This window comes from Maniola jurtina, chromosome 16 (assembly GCF_905333055.1).
Source record: "Maniola jurtina chromosome 16, ilManJurt1.1, whole genome shotgun sequence".
In the NCBI taxonomy this organism is placed as follows: domain Eukaryota; kingdom Metazoa; phylum Arthropoda; class Insecta; order Lepidoptera; family Nymphalidae; genus Maniola; species Maniola jurtina.
In genome coordinates, this window is record NC_060044.1 from 8,610,983 (window position 1) to 8,636,026 (window position 25,044).

At 35.1% G+C, this 25,044-nt stretch overlaps 1 protein-coding gene across 1 annotated transcript in view; it reads right to left on the reverse strand.

Moving 5' to 3' along the window:
* Nucleotides 1-25,044, reverse strand: part of LOC123872951 — an 82,280-nt gene that overhangs the window by 47,109 nt on the left and 10,127 nt on the right. Inside the window, exons 4-6 of the mRNA XM_045917566.1 lie at nucleotides 23,593-23,681; nucleotides 16,542-16,728; nucleotides 1,310-1,453 (exon numbers count right to left, since the gene is read on the reverse strand). Of these exons, the coding sequence (XP_045773522.1) occupies nucleotides 1,310-1,453; nucleotides 16,542-16,728; nucleotides 23,593-23,681 (420 nt within the window). The remainder of the gene's footprint in view (nucleotides 1-1,309; nucleotides 1,454-16,541; nucleotides 16,729-23,592; nucleotides 23,682-25,044) is intronic.

Here is a 25,044-nt window from a genome sequence, read left to right on the forward strand (position 1 = left end):
AGCTTTTGTAGCAAATTATGAAGCGAGTTCTTTCTGTTACCAAGAAGTAGTTAATTCCGCTAAGTTGACTTATTTATAAATCTTTCCTTAAGTAAATAAATCTTTTATATTTTATTACGTTAAAGTATTTTTTGCTAATAAACAACGACATTTAAAACGCTTTTTAATTCCGGAAAATTACAGAACTCACTCGAGACTTATACATAAATCCCCTTGTTTATATAAGTGTATAATATAATATTCTATCTTTGTAATTTTGTTACAATAAAGTTGTTTAAATTAAATTAAATTAAATCCACACGGATGAAGTCACGGGCATCAACTAGTAGGGAACAACATCTGTGAGTTAATATGGCACAACACAAATTGGAGTTGATTCGTTGGGGCCAGTCACGCAAGTGTTATAAGTCATTTCAGCGCTTTAGAGCCAGTGATTGAAGATAAGGTTATTTATTGTTCTTGCTTATGGAATTTTATTATAATTTCCTTTGTTCTACTTTTCACGCCTTGTTTTGTGGATTTTACAGCTATCAATTGTAAACTCAAACCATTTCAAGGCTATTCTCGAAATGATTTCGAGTCAAAATAAATAATATGTAAATTGATAGGGACTCTTTGCATGATATTTTAATTTTATTTTATTTAGATACAAATCAGCCCTTGACTGCAATCTCACCTGGTGTTAAGTGATGATACAGTTTAAAATGGAAGCGGACTCCCTTGAAGGGGTATGCTTTATCACCTAAACTCATACCCGTTTGGTTTCCACACTGGCATCGCTTTGCGGCAAGCATATCTAAGCATCTCTGGAATTGTTTGAAAAGACTACTAACTAATCTTTATTTTGATATCATAACCCATATACCTACTATTACTAGCGACCGCCCGTGGTTTCGCTCTGTAGAAATTTAAAAAATCCAGCTTTAATCCATGTCTACATTATAAAGGGAACCTCCGTGTGAAATTCAACTTTCTAGATACAAGGGCTTGTAATTGTGGTAATACCAAAGTACTTGTGTACCATAGATTCTTTCGTTGTCTCTGCTACTTGACAACCGTCAAACCGGTCCTTCGAGTTCACAGAAGTTTTTTACGAGTTCATTTCCGCGATCAGCTGTTTGCAGGGTTGTCGCATTGGAGTTTTAAACAAATTCTTTAAGTTTTCATAATATCTTCCACGGGTATACCGCTACGAGGCTTATTATTTTTTGTTACAATATGTAAGTCCGATATGTACCAAAAAATAATGTTAAACCTCAGCCTGCGGGTATGTTACGAAGATTATCTAACACAATAAAAAGGTACAAACCTCCGTCATCTCTGTCAGGTCCGCTGTCATGCTCTGATTCGGATTCGTCCCAAATGGTGTCGGTAGCGATCTTCTGCCGCGAGCATTCTATCCAATACCCCGGCGTGGGTATTAGACTATGGGGGTATTCTTCGCAAAATTCATCTGGAAGGAAAAATTATATTAGACATGTCACTATTATACTGAAGCCCCCCTGAAAGAGAATTAAATTTAGTTTCTAATTCAATATTCGGTTTTGGGTCAACGTTTTGTACTAAATACCAGAATTTAAGGTCTGTAACTAATTTCGTCTACGAGCTAGATGTACATGTTAGACAGACAGATAGCAGAGTTTCTGTGTTTCCTACCGCTTACAATCCGGATATCTTTAAAACAAGAGTGAATAGGCACCTTCTAGGTAAACGCGTCCCATCTTAGACCACATCATCACTTTCCATCAGGTGTGATTGCATGTGGTCAAGCGCTTGCCTATAGTGAATAATAAAAAAAAGAGTGACATTATTAGTGCTCTGTTTGTATCGTACGGAACCCTAAAAACGCACGGCACTGCCTAGCCCAGCCAAGCACGAAAGGCTTAAATCATGCCTCATCTGTAGAGTTAGCTTCCCTAATTTGAAAAGTTTTTTTATTAGCTAACTCTCACGAGGAAGCTTAAGCGTCAGCGGGGTATCCGAAACTTGGAGAGCTGAATAAATCCGATTTACTTAATAACCTTTTTTTGGTAAACCCTTTTTCATTTAGTGGCGTAACTTGATCTCGATATCTGAATTTATCATTATTTTCTTTTGAGCTTTGTTTTGGAAGTGGATTAATTGAATTTAATTGAATATTGTACTTGATTGAATTTAATTATTAGGAAATCTATGAAGTGGTAGAACTTGAACAATAAAAACACCACGACTGCTCTGTCAACAAGTGTAAATTAAAAATGTATAACACCCCCGACAAATGAAGGTTACAGTAACTAGAAAAGAGCTGATAACTTTCAAACGGCTGAACCGATTTTCTTGGATTATAGCTAAGAACACTCTCGATCAAGCCACCTTTCATGCAAAAAAAAAACTAAATTAAAATCGGTTCATTAGTTATGGAGCTACGATGCCACAGACACAAATACACACGTCAAACTTATAACACCCCTCTTTTTGGGTCGGGGGTTAAAAAACTAACTAAAAAGTAAATAACAAGCTATAATTGTAATAGGCGATTGTTTTTTTTTGCACATTTGCAAATGGCACCGTAATTTTTTACATATCATTTGATAGTATTGGAACACGGATGGAATTGGTAGTTGATTCATTCAAGTAGTTGTATTTATTAAAATGTAAAGGTACCTAAGACTATCAACGGCTGAATTTTTGAATGACTTGGTTTCTTATCTGAATTACCTTTGCCCTTTGGTTCAGCCCTGTGGTTCAGCCCAAATACCGACATTGGGGAGTAACTACCAGATAGCATCGAGTTATCTCATTCAATTTATTAGTAGGCCTTCGCCCGCGCCTTTTTGTGTTTTAAAAATACACGTTTGGTAGCCTAGATATTCATGTCTCGAGAAAAAACAACCACAGTTTAATATTGCGTAAGTTAGACTCTGATTAAATTAAATGGAGTTTTCATTGGTGATTATTCTAGCAGGCAAAATCTTTTTTAAAAGACAAGCTGAACCTATTTTAGCTCAAGTTTTAATTTGTATATTTATTTTAATTGTTACTTTTTTAAATATTTCATATTTATATTTTAAATTTGTAATTATTATTAACCTTTTGACTGCGCGATTTTATGCACCATTAAAATGTACTAGGGTAATAAGCAAATAAATATTCTTACTCTTCTTATTTTTAAAAGAATCGACCCGGCTTCGCTAATAGGATGAATTTCTGAAACCTTTTCACAGCAGGGATGTAGTGCCTAGGTTATAAAGAAACCTCCTTGCAAAAATTTCAAGTTTGGACACCCCATGACGGTTGTGAATATTGGTAGGCAATAGGCACCGTAATTAAAGTTACAGGTATTACAATAAATTAGGCGCTGCAGTGGAACACACAGAATCTGGATACAAACATACATACATACATAGACTGCTAAAAGCATAACCCTTCCTTTCGGTTTTGCCGTAGTTGGGTAAAAAGAGAAACTGGCTGGCTATTTGTCTCTCTTCAGCCAGTTTTTCTTTTTTAGATTGAATTGTTAATATTTTATATTACTATTTTAGTTTATTTATACAAAAAATAACTTAGGTGCGAAAACAAAGTAAATGAGTAAATAAACACAGTTATCTATACTAATAAATAAAATTGAAGTGTCTGTCTGTAATTTCGAAATAACTACCTCATATTAAGCTCATATGGTTATTTGAACGATACTATAACTGAATCACCCGGTTTTAAAATTTTTGTCTGTCTGTCTGTCTGTCTGTCTGTCTGTCTGTTTGAAAAGGCTAATCTTCGGAACGGCTGAACCGATTTTGACGGGATTTTCACAGACAAATAGAGGATTGACCAGGGCGTAACATAGGCTACTTTTTTAACCGACTTTCAAAAAGGGAGTTGTGTTTTTCTACCTACGTACACCGAAATCTCCGAGATTTCTGAACCGGTTTGCGTCATTTCTTTTTTAATCGATAGAGGAACTTTGCGACATTGTTTCATAAAAAAATTGAAGTCCAACTCCTCAATCCTGATGCTGCAGGGGATCTGACCAATCCACGCGGGCGAAGCTGCGGGCATCAGCTAGTCATAATATATTTTTCTACGAAAGAGAGCGCAAAGTTAACAATATTGTTGTTCCTTTATAAAATACCAAAGTGCTACTGCCACAGACGAGTCCGAGTTCTAAATAAAATATTTACGCTGGCCGCTAAGTTCCAGAACGACGCGAGACCTTGCGGAAAATCGCGGTGAATTTTACAGTTGAATCTCACAAAGTAAGTAACAAAATCATGTTTGTGATATTATTGAATTTTTAACCCCCGACCTAAAAAGAGGGGTGTTATAAGTTTGACGTGTGTATCTGTGTATCTGTCTGTGGCATCATAGCTCCTAAAGTAATTTATTTTATTAAATCATTATTAAAGTAATTTCCGATTTTAATTTAGTTTTTTTTGTTTGAAAGGTGGGCTTGATCGGGAGTGTGCTTAGCTATAATTAAAGAAAACCGGTTCAGCCGTTTGAAAGTTATCAGCTCTTTTCTAGTTTTCTTATAGAGGTTCTTGTGTCGGGGGGGTTTTTAAATTTTAAGTTATCTTTTTTATATGTGCCGAGTATACACAAAAGTTTACCTTAATTTATAAAAGAAAAATTCTGAAAAATTCTTAATTCAATCAGTAAGTGAGGTCTTTAATATTATAAATGCGAAAATGTGTTTGTTTTTTGGTTTGTCCTTCAATCACGCCGCAACATAGCTACGGATCGACGTGATTATTTGCATGGTTAAAGACCTGGAGAGTGACGAAGGCTACTTTTTATTCCGGGAAATCAAATAGTTCCCATGGGATTTTGAATAACCTAAATCCACGAGGATAATCATAACCCGGGCATCAGCTAGTACCTATTATGATAATGGATTTTTTTTATTCTGAAAGTTGATGCCTGCGACTTCAATCGCGTAAATTGTGTTTATTAGAACTCCAGTGATAACTCTTTTACTTTACGGGATAAAAGTAGCCTAAGCCTGCCTCCGGGAAGCAAATCTGTACTGTACATTATCTGTCAAAATCAAAAATCATGAAAAGAGAACAAACAGACAGACAGACAGATAGATATGTATCTATCGGCAAGCACATAGATACTCTCACATTTTGAAATCCGTACAAATAAGTATAGATAAATTAAAAAAAAGATAAGGTAGAATTTTAAAAACAACATCAGATTTTTCCCTCATGCAGGGAGGTTTAAGGTTTTAGCGTTTATTGATTTATGTACAAAATGGGTCTCTGAATCTCTTTTCAATTTACTGCGTTTGACCCTTTTGCTTATGTTGTGGTAAAAGGGTCGAATCAGGATAGTTTCCTATTTGCTAAAATATTAACATAATATGCAAGCTTTACGGATAAGTTTACTTTGTAAATAGACGAGATCTTTTCGTTTTGGAACTATTATAATCATGTGAGTAATGATAAAAATACATTTAATAGAGTACTCTTCTATACTTATTTCTACTCTCTTCTTTGTTTTCTTCTCTCTTGTTACTTTTCTTCTTTCTTCAGTCGATGGGACAGGACACACGATTCACTGTAAGGTAGAACACCAAACTTTATTCAATATGCTTGGCGTTCATACTTAGAGTGGACCAAGAGTCCTATAACTCTTCCGAAATCTTCGTAAATCTTCATTTTTTCTGTAGAAAATAAAATGAACAGAGAAATTTGGATATTTAATAGAAAGCGCATTTCCCAGCGCTTTTTATACAAATAAATCAATCTCAACGAAATGTTATAAACACGTTCTAGAAACTTATACCTGTGTCTATGGTTTGTCGCTTAGATTTCCGGAAAAATATCCAGTCTGATAGTGACTCGGGTCCAAAGATTTGTATGTAAATCCTTGAGTCCGTATTTAACTTTAAAACTAAATTATTTTAAGGGCAACCACACACGCTGATAACTCTTTTTAACCGACTTCCAAAAAGGTAGCGGTTCTCAAGCCGAATCTTTTTGAAGTGGATAATGTAATATTTCTTGACACCTGAAATATTAAGTTATGTTTTTTTTCATGTAGATTGGAATTCAAGATGAGCTTAAATAACAAGCGTTTATTAATACAAGTGTAAATTAAAAATTTTCAACACCCCCGACAAATCATTTTCAAATAAATAATTATGTATATCTAGTAGAGGTGTCAAATATGGTTAGATTCCTATATCATAATATTAATGTTTGTTACAGAAAAATATTGAATATTTTTTACGTTAAAATATATTAACTATCAAAAAAAAAGCCGCAAGCAGAAACTTGCATGCAAACGATTTTCAACCTTATTGACATATTTCAGAAAACCACATATTAGCAATCTATGAATGATACTGAGCAAGAATATGACAAAATAACAACTTTCTCGTTACCGTCAATAAGGTCGAGAATCGCTTGCACCTGTTTTTCTGTTGCTTTCACCCCTAGCGAACCATTATACAGATTACCACCTTAAAAGCGACGTCTGGGAGGTGTCGGAGGAGGTTCTGTAGAAATATATTATATCACTTTAAAAAAACAAATAATTTTTATTTTGTATTTTTATACTTAAATTATTTCTTCTCATTATTTTTTTTTTATAAGAATCATTAAAAAGAAGTGAGAACTTATCGCCGGCGCACTACTGAGCACGGGTCTCCATTTCAATAACACTCAAGTAATAAAAATAGTACCTAACACGATATACTAGTACCAACAAATTTCAAAGGCACTTGTAAACCTTTACTTCAATAAGTACCTACAAGCTTCACAAAAATAAATAATAGATTCTGTATTCCTTGTTAGCACCCTTCAGGTTCAGATACGGAACCCTAAAAAGCATGACAATAAAGAAATCACGAAAGACGTATAGTATATGGTAATAATTTTACTCTAAATACCTAGGTACCTATACCCATGGAACAGAATGCCTATACCTACCTACGTATTTATGCAAAATTAAAAACAATTGGAATGATAAAGAAATGTCAAGAAGGTACAAAAAGTAGATAAGTTTACCCAGTTACCTATTTAAAAATCGTTTTAATAACGAGTTTTTATTTTAGCCTTCATCACGGCTAAAACTAATACAAAAATCGAACAACCCAAGCTCCAAGCACGCCGGAGCTATAACAGACACTCGGTTCCCATGGCTACCTCCCAGTTCCATCATGAGACCCTGGATATAATCCACTATGCCCACCCGGTTCCATCATGAGACCACACAAACACACACATTTCCAAAAAGACCAATACAATTTACGTACCTAACCTATAATAACAAATATGCGCGTCACAAATCCACAAAATCAAGTAACTAACCTAATCTGTGAAAATATCAACTCCGAATATCGAAATATGATATTATTTACATTCAGTATTCACCCACAACCAAGTTCACAAATAAATAAAACTACTGTCCTGATTGAATAGCAAAATCGAAAGAATCTATTTGATAAATGAAACTACCGAGGGGCGATATTCCAAACGAATTAAAAACCAACGCGTAGCGATAGAATATAATATTTTATCGCGTATGATATTCGCTACTGATATCGTGTGACGTAGATCGTAGGTCTATCTTTGGCAAACGCCTCGTCAAATTTAAAAGCAATTACTAATAGAAAATGTATTGCTTTAAAAATTTTATATTAAATATGGGGTTTAAGGAATATCTAATATCCTGAATATTTTTTTATATTGAATATGTATTATAGATAAATTATTTTTTGACACCACTAATATCTAGGCAACGTCCATCTTGAGAGCTTGACATTTGTCAATTGACACTTGAATATTATGAACCTAAGGGTTATCTAACCTTCTTTTCTACAAGAAAACTAGAAAATAGCTGATCTTTTAAACGGCTGAACGAATTTTTTTGGATTATAGCTAAGAACACTCTCGATCAAGCCACCTTTCAAACAAAAAAAAACTAAATTAAAATCGGTTCATTCGTTTAGGCGCTACGATGCCACAGACAGATACACAGATACACAGATACACAGACACACAGATACACAGATACACAGATACACACGTCAAACTTATAACACCCCTTTTTTTGGGTCGGGGGTTAAAAAATAACACTCATTTCATTTAAGAGCAATGATAAAATTCTAGTTGAATTTATGATCAGGGACGATCACATCAAGAACAAAGATTTTACTGCTCTTAAGTAGGATCAAACTTCCAACACAAAGTTACGAGTACTTTGAATCCTTAAGGTAGGTACGTGTAGCTTAAATTGAATTTTCGGAGCATTTGATTGAATCTTAAGAATTAACTCATCCTCATTCAGTCTTAAATAACCAAGTCTAAATTGAATCGTCTTTCTGTAGCGAAATTGTAATCTGGATTTGATTAAGTTAATTAATACAAAGTCATTTTTATATTTTAAAACAGAGATTTGTCGCACTGTCGCATCTTGTTGCTCAAGCGTAGCTTTTTATACATCGAAAATTCTAGAGACAACCTCTTAACTGATACTCCGCGTATATTTCGTTTTAAAAAGTGCGTGAGAACTCTTTGATTTTCCGTGAAAAACCGCCTGACGTCCTTCCCCGAGATACAAATTATTATCTACCTATGTATCAAACGTTAAAATCGGTTAAGCGGATGCACCGTAAAAAGCTAGCTGACAGACAGACATAATTATAATGAAAAAATGAAATGACGTATGCGAGTGTGCGGAGAGCCCCCCACCTCATACCCCAATTGCCATGTCGACCTGTCGCAAACTATATAGAAGAACCCACTTTCAATAATAATATTAGTAGATATGGAACCCACTTTCGCATTAATAATATCTATTAGTATGGATTATAAATTAAATACTCAGTCTGTCTGCACGAGTACTTATAGCAATCACGACTTAGTTTAGGTACAATAATTCTAAGCTATTATAATCTGTTATTTACCAGTAAACAGCTCTAACGCCTTTTTAAATGACGATAAACTACGCTGCAAACTCATGTAATAGTAATCGTTACTACGGTATCACACTGCCATGGTGTGTAGTTTCTTGCTGGTTCTTCTCGGTAGGAACGGCATTCCGAACCAGTGGAACCTTGTAAAAAGTTCATTTGAATAAAAATCTATTCTATTCTATTTCATGCGTTTTATTTGCATTTGAAGTATTGCAACTATCAGTGAAAAATCTTATCGTGTGCTCTAAAAAAACGCAATCACATAGAGTTTTACTTAGAGATAAAAAACCCACTGACCTATAAAGAGGTAGCGAGTACACACAAAGGAAATATTAATTTCCGCTTCATGAAAAAGGTTTTCATTTCATGTGCGGTGCAGACCGAAAGTGACCCGTATGCTGTGGTGTTGCATTGATATACAAAACCTAGATATAGTTGTCAAAGTCGTTTATTCTTTTACTATAATTGTACACTTTTTGATTGTTAATCGTTGAATTTGACAGATAAATTTACGTAATGGTCATTATTAATAAGGTACGTTACTTTTAAATTAAAGTTATAAGGGTTTCAAAAACGTTCTGGTCTGAAAAGAAGCCCATAACAAACTCAGCCGCTCAAAATCCTTTAGAAAGGCCATTCCTTTAGGCTTGCCGCAAATGGCCGCTATAGCGTGAGTAGCTCGTTGCTTTACTCTGTTTTGTATAGGTTCCGCACAATTACACAATTGCCGGTCGCTTTTAAAAAAATATTTTTGAGCCTATTGAAACGAATGCGTACTAATTTACTTGCCTAAGCAGATGATTTTCTAAGCTAAGCGCAACCTAAGCAACGCGATGATCACCTATGCAACTAAAAATCAAGATGACGTGGGTTGATCGCTACATCATTCAATAAAATTAGTGTGAGTGTCAATCGGGCAACTACAAAAGCTACAAGTCGTTTTATTTAATATTATTTAATAGTTATAATATCGAATTAAATAATAATAGTCAATTTGATAGGCAAAAATTTATTTTCCCATCAAATAAAGAGTAAGTAAGTAAAAGTAATGAAAAATTAGTAATAAAAAGTAACTTCTTTTTGCTATGAACTTATTCTTCACAGAAAATTCGCTACCAAGTATTATAAAATATATCTTAGCGATTGTGTGTCAGTGGTTGTGGCAATATTAGGTATTCTGCTGGTATCAACATCTACGGGTACTTTTATGAAAGAAGAGAGACGTAAAGATGTCCTCGGTGCAGATTTTGTTCGAGAAAGGAAGTATTAATTTCCGCTTCGAAGGAAATATTTTCTTTTCATGTGCTATGCTTGCTACCTATTGGTTTGTACAGCTGAGGCCTGAGAATATTTATAAGAAATATCTCCTTTTTGTATAATTGATTGATTTTTAAAAATAAAATAAAAATCTGAAATGCATGTTAATAATGCTGTTCACTAATAATATATTCATTCTTAATATTATTATATTGAAGTTTAATTTGATGTGAATCATTTTAAAATAAACACGGTTCACTTGAAGTAATAATTTGTATACTATTATAGTGATGAACGGTTTATACAATTCGCTGTGAAATTATTAAGATACTTTATTTTCGTGATTATTCAATGCATTATCCAAAATGAAACCAATATTGAATCGTGTACAAGTAAAAAAGATTCCCACGAATTGAGAACCTTCTCCTTTTTTCGAAGTCAGTTAAAAACCTTAAAATAAAGCCAAGCTCTATGCTAAAGCAAAAGTTAAAGTGCATTCGAAATTCTCAGCAAAACATTGGGTTGGAAACAAAATTCACACTAGCTTATTTAGTGCGTAAAATATATTAAATACAAGCATTCGAATTGCAAATTAAATCAAAAGCGAAAATATATTCAATCATCGGAGCATCCAATCACGAAATATAGGCACCGCGGTTTCGAATCCATATTGATTCAATGCGGAGATATTATCTATAAATAATACCGTTTTGCCATTTCACTAAATATTGGATAAAAGAGAGAGAGAAAACGAACGGAGCTGTGAAAAGAACTGAAGCAGAACAGACCAGTACGTCGATTCCGGAAAACCTGCATCAATCATTATTACAATCGCAATTATTGTGATTGGCTGAATTTGTGGTATTCTTATTGCAACAATGCATTGTAGCCAATAGTGAGCAAGTGTCGGCCAATACCATTATTGAGCTCCTGAGCATTGCCTGTCAGTAAAACATGTTCTGTCATTGTCACAGGGCTATCTATAGAGCTATTACCGTTCTGGCTCTGCTCTGGAACTAGAGATAGATCATTTCACACATAACATGTGAAAAACCACGTGAAATGCTTTTTCATACGTAACAGTCAAGTAGCCAGTGATAAATCATGAAGCCCTATCTCATAAAGTTTCAAAATTATTATATTAAATCCCACTTTATTTTTTTATGGTTATTATTGATTCCAGCTAAGATGCAAACAGTTTGCGAGCAACATCATAACCTCTTGCGTGTTAGTAAGAGAAAAACAACTAGATAAATTACTTTGGAAAACGAAATAATGGGACCTCGTCTGTGTTGGCCTTTGCTAGCGCGTGCGGTGTCTTTTTGGAGTTTTTTTTTGTTAAAATTGGCTGGTTTTTGTGTTTTACTGTGGTTTTTTGGGGGTGGAACTGCCTGGGAAGCGCTCCAAGGGGGCGCCGCACGTGTGTCGGCGAGCGCCGGCACAGACGAAGTCCATACTTATTATAGTTTCACTCACTTGTAACTAACTACAAACTTGACATTGGCTAATCTATGTAAAGCCAGACGAGAGAAAAGAAAAAACGAATTAATGTTAGTGCGAAAATTCACTTTCTATAAAAATTCACCTGTGAAATCAGTGTGAAGAAATAAAATTCACCGAATGAAAATAATTTAAAAGTAGTATTAAAGCACATCCCTCTGTAACGGAACGGTGTGCAGAGCTGATCCATTATAAACCGTTTGATGTTTTTGCTATATTTTCGAAAATTTTCCTATCCGCCATCACTGTTCTCACTGAAGCGGAGACAGGAAAGTTAGCGTTGTGAAAACAGTTCGTAGTTCTACCGCATTGAACTGATTTTAAGGTCAGGGACAAATGAAACGGAATTTCAACAGCCGAAAAACTTTTTGTATTCAGCGATGTAAATGTGGTCTTATAAAAATATTAGGAAAGCGTTTAGGCGGACAAGAATTTCAGCAACTTTACCTACTTAGTACAACTAGGTATGCGACCGCGACGCAAATCACGACGCCACCGCGTCCACGTGGCTTTTCGTTGGAGGCGGCAATACTCGCCCTACAAAGCTCATAGATTTTATTTACCACGCGCTACTCCGTTTTCTGCCAGCCGCACTAAGTTGGGGAAGACCATAACGTCTTCAATCATTAAAGGACAAACTTAGTACAAGATGACGGTCGTCAAAAAGTGTCAATGAAAAATTATTACTTGCCCACAACTGTTTTCCTTATTATTAATTATATTTATCGATAGTTCACAAGTGAAAAAGCCAATCGGAATAAGTTTGATGATGCCACAGAATGCCTTTGAAGGTTATAAAAAACAAACACAAGTGTATAAATAAAGTTAAAATAGTTTGCCTTTTTTTATTTGAATCAAATAATAAAAGCAAACGTTTTTTTGTATAACATTTTGAATGAGACCAATCTTGTGCTTTGATGATCGAAGCATGAACGATCCGCAATACGGTCAGCCCACAGCCCATTCGTACGTGGAAAGAGGAATTTTTATGAAGTTCGTGCTTTATCATTTCACGTGAAGGTTTTAATTAATATTTTACTGTGTGTTTTGGCTCTCTGCAAACGTAAACCGCTCGAAAAGCTTTGCCGATTTTAATTTCGCATCACGTTACGTTTGTGTTTTTGTACTTTACATGAATATTAATTAATAAACGTACTTATTTATAAGTGCAAAGTGAATTTTGTAAATGAATTTTGTTTAAGTACGCTGTATTGCAGTTTTATTTTTGACATTAATTAATTTTGAACATCATTGATAGTAATACCTAATATTATGTGCATAAGTATAGTAAAGTAGTGATAACCAGCGAAGGATAAAAGCATATTTTGCTTTTGCCCATTCCTTTATCCTTCACTGTTGATATCACAATGCATGGGTACATGTACTGTGAAAAAGGTTAGATAAGTAGATATACATTTCTCCTTAAAAGTACTTTAATCAAAATACTTTCTAATAAGAGTACTACGAGTAGGAATACGAGATCAATAGACAGTTACAAAAGTAGAAAATATGAAAAAAAAAAAAATACACAAAACAATCTTTTTACTGTATAATTTTACATAATATCGTAATATTTAGTTAATTTAATTATAGACTCTGTACTACAAAGTCTATAATTAAACTTCCGAGTAAAGTATCCGGGTCAGTCAGAATTGTTTTTTTTTATATTGATAACCGATCCGAATGTTTTGCTCGCAAGTTTTATTGGTTGATTTAATGCAAGTAATAATTTAAGGAGCTATGCCATATTCCACTTTGAACACTTGGGGGATTGATGTTTAATATATCGACATTTTAGCTACCCATAAAAATTTAAAACATTTATTATTTGAAAACAGAAAGAATCTTATCTCCATTATATTAAAATAATTAAAGATTGAAATATCCAAGATACTTTCCCTAGTTCCAAAGAGCTCAGTAATTATGTAAAGCTTCGTAAGCAATCTTAAGCGCCATATAATAAAGTCTGTTGAGGAAGATTTATTATTTAGTCACTTCAGTCTGATAGTTGTCTACTCTGAGAAGAAAATCAACGCGAAATAAGTAAGTGTTGACCTACTTTTACTTTTAAGCTGTCATTGAATTACTGACTTCTATGATACGTAGTCCATAGCCCATCATTATTGTAGGATAATAAACCTATATTCTACTGTCTCCAGTATATGCCTAATAAATTCTGTGCTTTTCATCAAAATGTGTTCAATGTTTTAGCTGTGAAAGGGTAACAAGCAGACAGTCATAGTATTGCTTAAATGCTTGCTAATTCGCGAATAAAAAAAATTGTTTGAACTCATTGTTTTGTAATTACAACGATACATACTTAATTGTGTTATGTTAAAAGAAAATAGTGCCAAAGTTATGTTACGAGAGGACCTTCGCAGAATTGTAAAATGTTTTCTGCCGGAGGTCCCGAAATTGAGACGTCCGTCAAAAATAATGTAACATTGCATTAAAAAAACCTGCCATTTTCAAATTAAAAACGAATTATTATGAAAAAACCATCTTGACATAATGTCCCGAATTTTAGCCCAGCAAATATTGTTTTCGGGACAACCCGAGTCCTTTCTCAAAGTGGTTTTAATATTTTAGTAAGGGACTAGTCCTTGGAGTTACCGGGCTTTGGCGTCTCTGCAAAAGTTTTTGCGGATTGTGCTCCATCTAAGCAGGAAACAAGGGAAAATTGAGTTACCTTGCATTTCATTTCACGGATGATGACCTCGAAGCCCTCTGTTGTCAACCTTTAGACGTTGATGGATCATGAATATTCGATGGATACGAGCCTTTTAGTGAGTGACATTATTATTCGCGGTGTAGGCTTACGGAGCAAGATAGTTTCCGTGTCGGCTACCAGGTTTGTGTTAAAGTGTAGGTGATTACTAATATAAGATTGGGTATCTCAAGGAAATGCCTCTTTTCATCCATTATGTATTTTAACTTCTTTTTAATTGCAGGCTACGATAGACACAGCAAACACTACAAGCGATGATATTTTGTTATGTGGAACACATTACTTGTCAAAGTGCACTTCTTTTTAATTTCGCTTCACATTTTGTACATAACGTACTTAGTAGGTGATAAATTCAGTTTACTCGTACTTCGAAACGTTTTGGAAAAGAATCGTCATTTCATGTCAACCTTGCACCAAAATGCCTTAAAATTAATCTATCAAAAGATTGTCTTACCAAAAATAACAAACCAAAAGTAAAATAACAGTCAAAATCTATACCCGATAGCAGAAAGCTTGCATTGTATGTCCAGTCACTATTTCAGTGGTATTGTTAGATTCGGCTAACTAATATTCAGGCTCAGATTTCTATTCATAGCATAGACTGCATTGTGCTCCTGTCGGCGCAATAAATAGCTGACAGGCTGAAATGGAGGAAACGTGTTCATGTTGAGCGTCGACGTAATGTTGTTTTGTTATGCCTTGTCAAGTATCGCTTACAGTCAGACTGTGGAATATTCTTGGAACTTCGTTTGCATGAAAATTTATAAACCTGCACTACTGAACTAAATTAGTACCAATAGAAGGGCTACTTCAAAGAAAAATCATGATTATAATATAAAATTTTATTGACATCAACAGAAGAGTTTTTAAATAAAATAAACTTAAATCTAAATTAAAACTAAAAACAAATAAAAAAATTAAATTAAAAACTAAAATAAACTAAATTAAATCTAAAAACTCATCGAGACCACCGCAGCGAGGCATTGTACCCAAGATGCTGGCATTACCCCTTTGGATGGCCAAACTAATTCTTTGCCCAAGGTCGTTGCCCCCGGTTGACTCGATAACCCTTTTCAAACCTCAAAAAGAGCGCGAACTTCCGGGCCTCACGACCCCAAGGTCTCCACGCCAAAAGGCACAAATATGAAGCTTCCATCTAGGTTTATAGATAAACAGATTGATAAGAATTATATAAATTAATTTCAGTAGGGTTCCAAAAGAAAACTAACGTCTGCAATGATCATAACCAAGGTCAAAACTACCAACAATTACTAATGATGGTTGAAAGGCTACGTTAATTACCTACCCTTTATTTATATAGGTACATCCGAAATGTACCTAGGTATTTAAACAGTCGACAATATTGAATAATCTCGTTAACCTAGCACTAATTTAGCCGCAAGCTTGAGGGTAAAATCTCCATTTGAATATCACAGAAATTGAGCGTAATTATTCCATTTCGCGAGTTTTGGAACTGTCGAAAAGGACTGTAGAGAATGGTTGACGTTTTATTATCTCAATTAAGCAGAAAATTGGATCTCACCTTTAGGCGGATACGCAGTTGCTAACGGTTTTATAATATCCTTTGATCTGGATAGACTTGCTGTTTTATTGCATTTTAAGGACTGATAGATTTTTCTGAGATTTTCCACAACTAGACAAAAGATAGACAAAACTGATTATGCTTATGAAAATCGCAGGACAAGTTAAAAGAAGTAACCCTAGCGCTATCCCCAGCACTTTCGATACAAACCTAATTTAGTTCTCATTTGAATAATTATATTTGACTGGTTATCAAACTCAAACTCAATGAACTTTGTAGACACGTTTTAGAATCGCTTCTTCTTCTGCTTGAGGTCTTTTGCTCAAGTATTAGAGGCTCCGGGATAACCTAACCCGTAGGTATAACTGGTCATGTGTGGCACAGCTTCAAAAAATAAAAGTTTTTTCTTCCTTCTTGCTAAATTACGTTTGTACGGAAAGCACTGCGCAACGCGCTAGGATTACTTCTCTTCAAGCGTGCCGTTTGCTATAGACGCGTTATAAGACGCGATCTGCAGACAGCTAAGCGGAACAAGCGGAATTCCTCGTGAGACTCGTAATTCTTCGTGTCCAGTTGACGTTCAGCAGTTAGGGCATTAAATGACAAATTACCTGAACAGGCCTGCGGTGGCAGAGGGAAGATGAGTGTGGTGGAGGATTTCCGGCGGGCGACGGCGCAGCCCAGCGACTGCGGTTTGAAGCTGCGCAACTGCTGCATGAAGTCGCTGCACTCCATCAGCGCCACGTCTGCGAAGTGCAGGTCGCACAGGATCTGGTTCTTGAAGCGGCGGGCGCGTTTCTGGACAAAAAAGATTTTTTTTCTCTCTCGTCTGGCTTTACACTGATTAGCCAATGTCAAGTTTGTAATTATTTACAAGTTAGGGAAACTATATGTATAAGTATGGACTTCGTCTGTGCCGGCGCCCACCGACATACGCGCAACGCCCCTTTAGAGCGCTTCCCAGTCAGTTTCACCACCAATAAACACCAGCAGAACACAAAAACCAGCCACTTCTAACAAAAAAACACTCCAAAAAGTCACAACACGCGCGCCAGCAAACGCTACCACAGACGATAATATTATTGTTTATGTTAAAAAAACCAGCCAAGTGCGAGTCGGACTCGCGCACCAAGGGTTCTGTATTCGGGTACTGTTTTCGACATTTTGCACGATAAATCCAAAACTATTATGCACAAAAACAAATGAAAATCTGTTTTCGAATGTACAAGTAAAGCCCTTTTATATGATACCCCACTTGAAATAGTTATCTTACTTTGAAAATTGAAACACATTTTAATTTCTTTTAATGATGTGACCAAAAATTCACGGTTTTAAGATTTATTCCTTTACTTGTACTATAAGACTTACCTACCTGCCAAATTTCATGATTATAGGTCAACGGGAAGTACCATACAGGTTTTCTTGACAGACACGACGGATGGATGGACGGACAGACAGACAAACAACAAAGTGATCCTATTAGCCAACGATTTCAGCCAACGATTTCAGCAATAAGTATGCCAACGAAACCCTGCCTTGTAGGCATTCTGATACGCACTTGACCAGTGAGAATCAGTACTTAGGTACTACTGAAGTTCAGTTTTTAATCATTATTCATTGCTCTAATTATAAGTGGAGTTAATTAAAATTTTCTTTGAAAAACAAAGGAGAGTTAAATGATGAACGATGCCCCTTTGCTATTAGGTTGGCTCTATCACCTTAATTAACTTGTGTGCACAGCTTTTATTGCTTGTTTGTTTCCACTCACGTTAATTAAAAAGAATTGGAAAATAATTTAGAGGTGAAAGTAGTGGAAAAGAGGTAATATTATTAGAAAATGACATAATTATTACATAATGACATCGGTATAGTATAGTTACTACTATTAAGTTGTATTTAAGTATGGCCGAATTCATAGGTAGATACATAGATTATTAGTTCTACAAATATTTAAAAACATATCTATTTGTTTGGTAATAAAAACCGGGCAAGTGTGAGTCGGACTCGCACTCGACGGGTTCCACAACGGATTCAGAAGTATTGAACAAGATAATATGTAATCCTCTGTACATTTTATTATTTCTTTTATAATTTTTATGGTGGCCATTTTGAAATTTTTATTATTTATTGTTATAGCGGAAATAAAAATACACACTTTGTGAAAATTGCAACTCTACTTCATGAGATACTAATACTAGTATCTCATGAAACGTAGGTAACGTTTCATGAGATACGGACGGACAGACGGACGAACGAACAGCGTCTAAAAAGGATAAGGACGGCTAATGTTTTCTTTAGTGCTGATGATAAATAATGTTTAGCAGGTGCCACATAATTGTGGTAGAAATAGGGAAATTAGAACGTATAAACATTTCTTCTAGATAGTTCGCCAAACAAAGGGCTTGTTGAAATAGATATCTCCCTTAATGTGTCAACCCTCATCTAGCGGGAAGTGGTAGATAAAGTAAACATTTCAAGTGGACATTTCAATACAAGAACTTTGGTCGTTTCAAAGAGCAAATGGTTTTTATTAAGGATGAAGTTACTTCGAACTTTGTGAAGTTATTGTGCAAGAAGGGTTTTTTTTGTATTGTTTTGAACGTATGTTTATATTCCCACTCAAAGTATTAAGTATGATTTATTTTAATAGTGTTTTATCGTAACTTCGTTCACAGTTTACCCGCGGGAATGCGCCCTATTTCTTTAGATTACTTTTACACTTTGTATTTTTTACCATATTATCCACCTGTCTTCATTTCATTTTTAGTTATATTTTTCTAACGATTGACTTTGCCAGTAGTCGTGGCATTACGTTGCAGGCGGTGCAGGCGATGATAAATTTGCAGGGGGGAGTGAGTGTCGCTCTGAGGAGTGAGTGTCTGTACTGACAGAAAATATCAAACAATGAAAAAATTAAAAATACGAGTGCCCTGCCAAAAGACGAACTAAAAAACAAAAATTCCCACATTTAAAAATGGCGGCCGTTTGGTGGCTGTATGACGTCATTTTTTTTTTTCAAAAAATTATACCCAGTGTCAGTCGGGATGATGTAACGACTGTAAAGATACCCCATGCACCCAAATCTGTTCAGGCATTTAGAAATTATGATGGTGGAATAAAGAAATTCACATACACACATTTACATACATACATGAACCCTAAAAAATCGGTCAAATGCGAGTCGGGCTTCACTCTTTTAAGGTTCCTTAGATAATTACTATGAACTTCATATTTTTTCCGGCTCCTTTTTAATGTTTGGGAGCCCCCCTGAAAATAATTTAATTCCAGTTTTGTGACCAAAATTTCAGTTTTGTGACTCATATCATTTACAAGCTAGAGACCTGTGACACGCGGACAGACAAACAGCAGAGTGACATTAATAGGGCTCTGTTTTTACCCTTTGGGTACGGAACCCTAAAAACCTTGCCCTTTTTTGGGCAGCCGTGTAAAAAGGTCATAGACCACAGTAGGTATATAAATAGGTAGGTAAATTTATATTAAGGTATGTTCGGCCTCAGCATTCGGCCATTCATAACAAGTAAGACCGTAGTGAAATGAAAACTTGTCGGCTGCCATCGATTAAAAAAAAAATGCTTTTCTGAATAAAACGCTTCCTGCATTTTTCGTGTCACGTTGAATGAAAAATGTTTTTTATCACATGGGCATCGACGTCATAAAGCTTTGAGCGCGGCAAAACGCTCGTAACACGATATGCAGCGCCGACAAATGTATTATCCTTATGAATCCGACATTTCGGAAGCTTCCCTGTCGGCTTACGTTGTTGAAAATATCCCTTTCAACCAGTAAAATATGAATATTCGTTCATAAACTATTTATAATTCAAAACGCATCCTGCCGACTGTTTTTGTTGTGGTCAATTAATTTAAATTCAGCATATTTGATTTAATATTTACATTCTGTTACTGTTTGTGTTTGCTGAATTGTAGTTTTATTGTAGTGCTACCACAGTTCACGACAGTTAGGGAACAAGTAACAAAACGTCAAGGCTTCGACGTCACTGGCAGGCGTCAAATGTTCCCACATTTGACGCTAGGTACCCTGTGAATCGCCTATTTTTCTTTGATTTCACGTCACCCATAGCCTAATATTTTACAGATAGTCGATTCAGAATCATACCGAGAGTCCCCTTACTCTAGTTCACTTTGACGCTACCCTGGAGGCCTACAGCCATAGCTTGACAACTACGTTGATAGTGTGAACAAGGTTGCAATATACAAAAAAACAAATCTTTGAAAAGAGCAACCGCCGAGTTTCTTGCTGGTTCTTCTCGGTAGGAAAGGCATTCCGAACCAGTGGTAGATGCGTTTGACGATTCAAAAGTACTTGTAAAAGTCTGATTGAATAAAAATATTTTAAATTTTGAATTTTGAATATCATTATTTCAGCCAATCACAATAATAATTGAGATTGTAATAATGATGGATGCAGTTTTCCGTAACTGACCAGCTGGTATCTGGCTTCAGGGAAGTTGCTATCAGTGCTGAATACTCTTCAGAAGTTCTGAGCAAATAGGTACAAAACACAACGAGTATCGACGACGCTTCGGTACTCCAGGGACTCTAACGTACAAGTCAATTTGGGATTAGGTATAAACAAGTTGAAGTGGTTGCTTTTGTTTTCGATCAAATGGAAGGAGTTGGTGTTAGGGTGTGTTATATGGAGCATAATATTAAACTGATAAAAAAACACTTACAGATAATAATACTCGTAATAATTAAAATGACATAAAAGCTTTCTTTGTTGCACTAAAATGTTTAAACCACAATTAATTGCGGGGAGGAGTGGAAGCAACTTTTCTGGGTATTTTAAATTATTCAGTAAAATCTAGAAACACCTTATTCCACCAAACAAACCTTTACTATTGCACTAAAATAAATAACTCAGCAAGGGCTACTTTGCAACAAAAATCGTGTTCATTGTTCGTGTACTATGAAGCTGTCAATATTATTATGACTTTGACTCTTGGATGAAATTCATCCAAGCCTGACTAGACTCTGAGACCAACTTGTAAGCAAAAACGAGTTGCAGCCCGCTAACTTTTGTTTTTGGTTATTTAAACTGTTTAAAAAAACAGATAAAAAATTTAAAAAAAAAAAAAACACTTATTTTCAACATTTGCTTAAAACAAGGGCAACCCTGACTATTGCGTAGAGGTCGTCGATATTTATATATTTACACATTTTTTAAAAAAGGAACCATTATCCATTCATCCATTTCTTTTCCATCTCAATGTATGGAAAAGAATTTAATACTATTTCAGTTTATATAAGATTTTTTTCTCTATAAAACAACGCTGTTATGTATAAAGTAGGTAACCTAGTAGCGTATTGTTTTTCCGCAAGTTCCAGATTCAGAGACGAGTGATTGGTTTCCCCATTCATGCTGTAGGGGCATGGATTTTGTTGTGATTCCTTTGATTAATTTCCCTAACGCGCGATTGTTGATGGCCTACTATTGCCTACTTGCCTCTGAAAGAGAGTATAGGGAACGGGGAACGAATTACTCTAACTAGTTTTGTGCGACAGTAATAATTGTAAAATAATAAATATGTTTTTACAGAATATAAAGCTTATACAGCGTTTACGCGGCCAAGTGTTTTTTTAATGTAACAATATATGAATGGTAATAGTATGAATTTTGTATTGTTACATTAAAAAAAAAAACACATTTTTTTTATGGCAAAAACTTAATAAAATAATAGCTTTATTCACCAGAATTGGATTCTGAAAAATCCCCTAGGAATCCATTATTTTCCCAAAGTCAAAAGCCCTACGAGTAGGTATGTCTTCAGGATGCAAGCTATCCTGATGCCAAATTTCATCAAGACCGGTTCGTCGTCAAAATCGGTTGAACAGATGGTCCGTGAAACGGTTAATAGAACGACAAACAGAAAGAGATACAACATATTTTCGCATATATAGTATTAGTATAAATATAGTTAATACGGATACATAAGTTTTTATTAACTTTCTGTATGGATTAGTGGCCATAGGCATACCAGTATAATAATAAATTAATTATTACACACGAAACTGTCACAGTTCGGTATTCAATAAGTTGTACTTAATTGAATACCGCTATCGGTTCTACGATATGCCATTATCTATTCTGTGTATTTAACGGCAGCTAGTTTGTGATTATTCTAGCCACGAGGGGCTGTGGGGAAATCTGGGAAATCAAGCGTATCCGATGTCTATTGAAACTTGGTTTTAATCAAAATGTAAACTGTTCACTAATTTGTCATGTCGGTATTCATTTATTTATGAATTGTTGATTTCATAGAGATACAAGTGTTTAATTTATAACACCCCCGACACGTGAAGATTACATTAACTAGAAAAGAGCTGATAACTTTCAAACAGCTGAACCGGTTTTCTTGGATTATAGCTAAGAACACTCTCGATCAAGCCACCTTTCAAACAAAAATAACTAAATTAAAATCGGTTCATTAGTTTAGGAGCTACGATGCCACAGACAGATGCACAGATACACAGAAACACACGTCAAACTTATAACACCCCTCTTTTTGGGTCGGGGGTTAATAAATAATTGATTTTGAGATAAGGATTCGTATAAAATGATTTTCTAAAGTGTTTTTTTTAACAGGTTCATCAACAATTGTCATTTGACAGTCAAATACCGTTGTTAACCATGTTCTGCTCATGTAATGGTAATAGATTCTATACGTACTGTTGAGATTTGGAAATTCCATGAGAGAAGCAGTTTAATAAGCTAAATATTTTACTTAAAGTAAGTTAAACAGAGGGTTATTAAATGGCTACGTAGCAGCAGCAGACACAACAATTAATATTATTTTAGGCTTACCTTGTTTCAAAGGTTTTGTACCAGGCACTTAATTGCTTCTGAGCCTTTATTTGGAAAAACCATCAACTTTGTCTATGTCTAACGAATGCTGGGTTATTGTTATTATCACTAGCCAAGTAGTTTCATGTTAATCATGACTAACCCATCGTCGGGTCACTACTGAGAACGGGATTCCTCTCAGAGTGAAAAGGATCCACCACGCTGGCCAGGTACGGATTGGCTGAATTTCATTTTACTCCTAGTAATTTCTGCACTTGCTAATTGCTATGGAAGCAACTTCCAAGCGTTTTTACACGACATCCCAAAACGGAAGTGTAATTTTTTCAGAGTTCATGTATATTTTGAGATTTTTAGACCATCATAACTTCTAAATGCCTGAATAGATTTGGATGTATGGAATATCATTAAAATCTTACATTATCCCAAGTGACACTGGTTATATTTTTTTGAAAAACATTCAACATGACGCCATTTTAAATGTGAAAAACACTTTTTTAGCTTGTATTTTGGCGGGGCAGTCGTGACTTGTTTCAAAACCACGCGTAATGTGAGATTACACAAGGGGTGGATAAATAAATCTCTCAAAAACCAACATAGTATTGGCAGTTCATTTAGTGCTACAGATTTTAATGGGCGGCAGCAGTCACTGGTCGCTGGCCGCCCGATTGATCGTTATTTTTGAAAAAAAATATCTGATCTTATATTAAGTTACTAAATCGCTCGTTATTTTTGAAAAGAAAAAGCAGTTCTTATGAAACTTTGATGTAAGAATCCGACTCGCACCTGTCCGGTTTTTATATATGAAGAAAATGTTACCTGATTGGGTCCGGTGAGGTTCAACCCGCAGGAGTTGCAGCGAAGACATTCCTCGTGGTAATGATTGTTGTCGTACAGTGGGGACGGTTCTGAAAAAAAACAATGTTCTGAATACATCTTATCTATACTGTCTGCTAATCCGCCCTTGGTCAGGGGCGGTAGACTATGGCAAACCTTTCTCATTCTGAGAGGAGATCTGTGCTGGTGGTAGCTATGGTCAAACCCTTCCCACCTTGCTCTCATTTGAATATCAACCAAAAAGACTCAATGAAATTTTGTAGATCAACTTTTACAAACTAATCTGTGAATCTGGTTTACCAGATTTCCTTTAATATATTATGTTCAAAGTTTCACGGGCTCAAGGATTTGCATAGACTCGCGTATTTTTGAAACTAGATGATTTTAGTATATATACATATTTCAGTAAAAAGCCTAGATTAGTTTGTAGAACGTAGGTATCTTCAAAATTTCTTTGAGTTTATGATTGACTTTGATTGGTACAATTATAATATTTAAATGAGAACTAAATTACATTTGTATGGAGAGCGCTGGGGATTGCGTTAGGGAAACTTCTATTAAACAAAACCTCATTTCTAACTACAAATATTAATGATTTTAATACCTAGAAGTTTTGTTTGGATGCACACCAAAAGTGCTTTTAGCTTGAAATTGAGAGAGACTGAAAATTTGAAACTAAAATTATTCAAACATGTAGAGATACCTAATTAAAGTTGGTTTTATTTCCGTAGTTTCTGTTTTCATTCATCTCAACCACATCGCTACCCATATTATAAACACGAAAGTGAGTTTGTTTGTTGGGATGTCCTTCAATCACGCTTTTATTATTTATTTGTACCAGAAAGTTGTAACAAGAAAAAAAAAAATTGGACAGGGAAGCACTTAAGAGATCTCTACCAGTGACCCTTGGCAGTGCTAGAGGTTGTAAAGGGAGTAGAATAGGTACAGTAAAGATAGACAGTATTCATGAAAAAAATCTTAATAGAAATTATGTTGTACTAGACTTTACTAGAGGATGCCCGCGGTTTCGCCCGCGTGGATATCGGTTTCATTAAATCCCGTGGGAACTCTTTGATTTTCCGGGATAAAAAGTAGCCTATGTCCTTCCCCGGTATGTATCCTAAGTCTGTACCAAATTTCATTAAAATCGGTTCAGTGGTTGGGCCGTGAAAACGTAGCAGACAGACAGACAGACACATTCGCATTTATAATATTAGTAGGTATGGATATGGATTATATAATATACAAGAATCAGACGAAGTTTGAAGGTGCTGATGGAAGGGTTATTTTTAAAAATGCTGTCGGGTAGTGAATTTAATTATTCTCCATGTTATATGCAAAAGTATTATCTATCTATCTGCTATTAGCACGAATTTTGCCAAAAATTTTCCGTGTCAATTTCGTATATTCAATAGTGTCCTTTATAATATGCAA